At 38.2% G+C, this 6,000-nt stretch overlaps 1 protein-coding gene across 4 annotated transcripts in view; it reads right to left on the reverse strand.

Annotated features, from left to right (window-relative positions):
• The window catches only part of MCTP1 (multiple C2 and transmembrane domain containing 1), a 339,516-nt gene that overhangs the window by 243,857 nt on the left and 89,659 nt on the right, over positions 1-6,000 (reverse strand). For all 4 annotated transcript variants that reach the window (XM_035014874.1, XM_035014872.1, XM_035014873.1 and 1 more), the window contains exon 3: positions 1,516-1,658. In XM_035014874.1, the coding sequence (XP_034870765.1) occupies positions 1,516-1,658 (143 nt within the window). The remainder of the gene's footprint in view (positions 1-1,515; positions 1,659-6,000) is intronic.

Genomic DNA, 6,000 nt, shown 5'->3' on the forward strand with positions numbered 1-6,000 from the left:
GCAATCCTTAGTAACACCTGCTTTCTTTCCTCTCCTGTCCACTGTCCCTGTGGTTACAAATGCTCTAACTCATCTCTTCCAAACCTCCCCAGAAATAAAATTTCCTTTACATTCCACTTGTCTTTTTTTTTAATTCCTTTTTCATCTTCTATCTCAGTTTTTTATTATGAAGGTATTTTCTTTTTTCTCATGCAGATATTTCTTTCTCTCTGGAAGTGGGGAGCAGGAAAGAAAAATACCTCCGACCTGGAGATCTTCCCTTTAGTGGGAGGAGGATTGGCTGCGAATATTCCCACATTAATAATTCTTATGCCATCACACATTGTATATTAAAAGATAGTTCAGGAATGTTATTTAATTGATTTTCTTTAGCCAATGTCCACTTGAGACTATTTCTTATGCAAATACAGATCTATTCTTCCATAATGTCTTCTAGAAACTTATCAACTGTGTACTTAGGAAATTTTCTTTTCATTGATCTTATAAACTGTTTTGCTATGATTTTTTTTTTTAAGGCTAGTCAAGTGCAGTAGTGAGAAGGGGGAAAGAGTAGAATAAGGAGTTCAACCTGTAACTGACTGTGAACAATCAATTGAGAGAACTCACTACACCTTTGGACCAACCAGTTCTGCTATGATTTTAATAAAATCTTGATTATTATTTTTCTTTCTGTGGAAAAGAGAAAGAGCTGGAGGCAATATAAATGAAGAGTTGATGGGAAGGAGGATGCCTAGAGATTGCTTAACGAATGATTATGTGAGATTTTTGGTTCATGCGCCATTTGTGACAAGACAGAGAAAAGGAGGAGGCGTGTGGTTATTACGGTAAAAGTAGAAAAAAGTTTGGCCATTGAAGGGATAGTCAGAACATAGGAGCCACAAACAGCGTGGAAATATGAATTAGATACAGAAAAAATGTCTAGAGATACGGATTAAAGATAATTTAGATAGGGAAATAAAACAAGGAATTAGGGTTGCAAAGATCTCCTTAAGTTCTTTTTTTTTTTTTTAAACTACATCAAGTGAGAGGAAAGACTCTTTTTTCCCCCCATTTTTGGTAATATGATAGAGACAGGAAATCCACCCCCCTTTTTTATCTTTACCCTTCTCATCTGCCAAGGAAAATATATTTTTGCAACCTGTAATGGCAGATCCCCTGATAGAGTTCTTGAACAGAAAGGCTGGGTTTTGTGTAAGTTTTCCTTCTTGCTAGATTTCACAGTGACTTGTTTTCTAAATTCCCAGAGTGCACTGAGTCAGTTAACTGCACCAAACAGGAGAAGACTGACTTCATAATCCTCCTAAATGACTGGCAATAGAACTGTGCTGAAGAAAAATGCTCCCCAGCTTCCTCTCCCCTCACGGTCTCCTCTCTGTCACACCATCAACAGATGAAAGTTGCGCAGAGCAGAATTTATCTCTGGTGAAAAATCTCATCAGTCAGGGAGACATGATAGAAAACCATTAAACAGGGAGTTTTATGTCATTGCATTAGGGGAAAACATAACTGGCTTACCTTGATATACAAGGGTTCCTTCAGATGTTCAACAAGAATGCAAGCTTTCTCCTCCCACACAGGATTGAGGTTCTTGTGTATTATTTTACTTCTAAAAACTTCTTTTCCTCCAATTTTAAACTTCACGTATGGATCACTTGTCCCTGTTAAAGAGATAGAGATTAATTCATGTTAGTCACACTATTTGCTGGGAAGCAAGAGATTAGCTCATTTAAACAACAGGAAGTATTTAAAGGAATCAAAGTTAAAAAAAAAAACTTATCACATGGGAAAATAAAAGTTAAATGTTTTTTCCCAAATTTTTCCTTAAATTTTAAAGTGACAGTAAATATTAATAATAATTATTATATCTAAGTAATAATAATACTAATTATTATTATTGTATCTTCTGATCTTAATTCTGTAACCCTATCCTGGTATTTAAAAACCTCTATTTCATACTGCATATGTAAATTTAATTCATATTATAAACAAAAGAGATTATTCTGACATTTCTCTTGGTATCACCCAGTCAACTATAAAAAGATGATCCATGATCTTGACTGATTTAAGTAGTTTTAGACTTATATATGCTGCTCAAATTTTAGACTAGTCTGATGGGCTTAAGGAAAGGTGAGTCTTAAACTGGGCTTTCATTTCATCCTTGGTCCCATATTCTCTCGAGCTCAGAAGTTGCAATTTTAGAACACGAGGAAAGGATGGAGGTCTCAGAGGAAGGTGTGGGGGGAAGGGTACAACTGTTTATTAAATAATCTGCAAACTTCATATTATCCCTTCGCACCCCCCAAGCTCCTTATGATGATAAAGAAAATCAGAGCTATCGAGTAAGTTGCTCACGACACTGGAGATGCTAGCAGGAGATGCAGTTAAAATTCCAACCAAGCTTGTTTGACTCTAACACCTGTGCTTTTTCTACTACACCTGCAAGGGGGAGGGGCTTTGACATACTTCTATATATATCATACCATTTCTCATTGCGACCAATGAATGAGGCCAATTGATCTAAGGAGTCTATGCTATTACTAAGGATTCCTAGAGAAGGTGAATCAGAGACATCTCCAGGTAAATCATCCCAGTGTGACAATCTTCATCCCCAGGAAATAATTCTTTGTACGAGGCCCAACTCCCTTATAAGATTTTGTTGGGGTGCCTGGATGGCTCAGTCGGTTAAGCGTCTGCCTTCAGCTCAGGTCATGATCTCAGGGTCCTGGGATAGAGCCCCACTTGGGCTCCCGGCTCAGTGGGGAGTCTGCTTGTCCTTCTGCCCCCTGCTCATGCTCCCTCTCTCTCTCATAAAAAAAATAAAATTAAAAAAAAAAGATTTTGTTTAATTCTTTCTGTTTTGCCTAAACTGAAGCTATAATTGATAATTACGGTCTATATGATTTAAAGAAGAATGTGAGTGGGGGTCTGTAAACTGTAAAGTATGATATAAATGTTAGGGATTACAATTACAATGCTGATATCCTTAAGCTCACTCTCTGTATCACTTCTCAACACTCCACTCACTGCAGTGACACATAAATATTGATGCAAAATATAAGGACTGCCACATAGGACTTTGTTTTTCTTATTTAATCATTTGTGGGCTTTCTTAAAACCCTCCACACTTTTGAAGTAAATATAATACCTTGCTCTTTGTATGCCTAGACCCGGGTATAATAAGATAATGATCCCAATTCCTCATTGTGAAACTCCCATTTTGACAGTGTGATTTTATCATAATGGTACAAACTTAAAAAAATTTATAAATATAAATATAGGCTATTATATGGTTACCCATTATAATGAATGCATTCTTTTGGGGAGTCAGTGCAACTGAAATGTTAAAAATTGCTATTTTTAACACAGTAGTTCCCAGCTATGGGCTGAGGACCCTGGGGATTGAGGGTTTTAGAGCACAAATTTGGAGGTTATTAAAATCCATGTACCCATTTGAAATTTCTCAGTCACGCCCTAGATCAAGTTATTGTCTTTGATTTTGAAATTCATCTATGTAACCATTACCACCTGCTAAAATATAATAAGCTTCATAATATCAGAGCCATTTGGATCCCCCTTTTTAAAAATCTCCAGCACTTAGTACAGAATCAGACATATTGTTGGTCCTCAATAGACATTTAGTGAATAAATGAATGAGTTAATGACTTAATAGCGTGGGTGGCAGCCTCTGTTCCTGCTGACTTTTGTCCCCTCCACTTGGATATCTAATAGACATTCCAGTGTCCAAAATGTCCAAAACTTAAGTCTTGATCCTCTCTCCTGCTAAGTCTGCTCCTCCCTCAGGCTTTGTCAGGTCAGTCAATGAATGACTTCATCATTTGACAGCTGTTCATGCAAGGCACCTTTGGAAAGTGTTCTCAATACCTCCTTCTTCTCCATGCTTTGTACCCAGGACACCATTAAGTCCAATAAATTCCAAAATACATCTTATCCATCTTCTCTGCCTCCAATCTAGTTAAGCCACCATGATTTCTTTGCTGTTCTACTCTAAAAACAGCCTCCTAATTGGGCTCTCCACATCTTCTGTGTCCCCCTCCATTAATTCACTATGTGGCAGACAGATTGACCTTTTAAAAATGCAAATTTAATCTTCCCTCTTCTTTGCTTAACACATCTCAACAGCTTGCAACTACATCTACAAGAAAATCCAAACTCTGGGGGCGCCTGGGTGGCTCAGTTGTTAAGTGTCTGCCTTCGGCTCAGGTCGTGATCCCAGAGTCCTGGGATTGAGCCCTGCATTGGACACCCTGTTCCACGGGAAGCCTGCTTCTCCCTCTCCCCCTCCCCCTGCTTGTGTTCTCTCTCTCCTGTGTCTCTCTCTGTCAAATAAATAAATAAAATCTTAAAAAAAAAAAAAAAAAAAAAGAAAAAAGAAAATCCAAACTCTGTAATATGGTATACAGGACTTGCCATTTCTCCAACTCCATTTTGGGCCCCTTACTATGTTCCAGGTATCCTGTACTGGAAGTTATTTTCCGCTTCCAGCTTTTGCACATTCTAGCTAGCCTCTCTGCTTGAAAAGTCCCTCCCTCCCATTCTCTTCCCCTTTTGCCTGGCTGACATTTTATTATCCTCCTGGTCTTGGTTTAAATGCAATTTTCTCAGGGATGCTTTCTTAACCTCCCAATTTGAATTAGGTCTCATTATTACTTTCTCTTGGCATTTGCTCTTTGCTTAGTAGCAGTAGTTATTATGTTACTTATAGGTTAATTTGTATGTCCACCTGTTTATTGTGTGAATTTTCCCACTGGCTATGACCCCCATTAAGGCCAAGCCCCTTCCCCGACACATGGCACAGTGTCCGGAGTGGAGGAGGCACTGGGTAAGTATTTGCTAAATGGATGAGTCAATGAATGACTACAGAGTTTACAGTGTACAGAGTACTGTTAAACCTCATCAACCTATATTGAAGATGAGAAAAAATCTGAAATTCAGTGTGACTTGCCCCAAATCACATGACAAGTAAGGCAGGCAGTAACAGGATAGAAGCAAACTTAGACTTTCAGACTCCAGATGCAATGTTCCTTCTACTTAGCTTTTAGGAAGCCCAGACATCCATATTTTCCTGCTTTTACTCTAAAATACCATCAGAGAATTATCATATAAAGGTGTTCAATAATCAGTAGATACTGTAAATAATACTAATATTAACAAGTAGCCTCCTCTGGTCTCTAGAACACTCACACTCATTATTTGTTTAACCACCCTACGTCTCTGTGAGTCTACTGTTGTCTCCATTTTATGGATGAGAAAACCAGGACAGGTTAAGTGGCTTATTCCAAGTCAGATGAGAACTCACATCTGGAGACCAGTCTGGTTAGTGCTTTTTCCGGCACATCATTATGAAACACTCATTTCAGGATGCAACAATGCTTGATTTCTGTTGTTCAAAAAGAATAACTCTTCTACAAGGAAAGTGATTTCAAGAAACTTGGCCTTGTGTCTCTAAGTAGTGTCTCACTCCATTTGGTTTGGCTATTCTGTAAAAGGACAAAACTTCCAGTGATTCAGCACAGAAGACCATACACACAAAAGTAAATCCTTTTGGGAAGCAATCTGTTTCTTGACCTTCCCAGAAACACTTTCCTCACCAGCTGTATAGGTCAACTGTCAAAATTCCCTCAGAGTTAGATACACCCAGTTCCTGGAATCCTGCTGGGTGGTCCTAAGGGCTCAATGGTAGAGCTTAAATCACAAAAGGAAATCTAGATCACTCGAGCTAACACGTGCTGAACACCAGATACAACACACTGCCTAACAAGCCTGAGAGAAGACTTCAGCTGCTATCTTGAGGTGACAGTTGCAGAAACTACAGCATGCAACAGGTGAGTAAATTTTCCAAAGTCACACAGCGAGGATGTTGGGGCTTGAATTAATTGTTACACTAGGCGCGCTCTCTCTCTAAAAAAAAAAAAAAGAAGAAGAAAAGAAAAGAAAAGAAAAGAAAAGAAAAGAAAAGAAAAGAAAAGAAAAGAAAAGAAA

The sequence above is a fragment of the Mirounga leonina genome, unplaced genomic scaffold (assembly GCF_011800145.1).
Source record: "Mirounga leonina isolate KUSES-001 unplaced genomic scaffold, KU_Mleo_1.0 Mir_168, whole genome shotgun sequence".
Lineage (NCBI taxonomy): Eukaryota > Metazoa > Chordata > Mammalia > Carnivora > Phocidae > Mirounga > Mirounga leonina.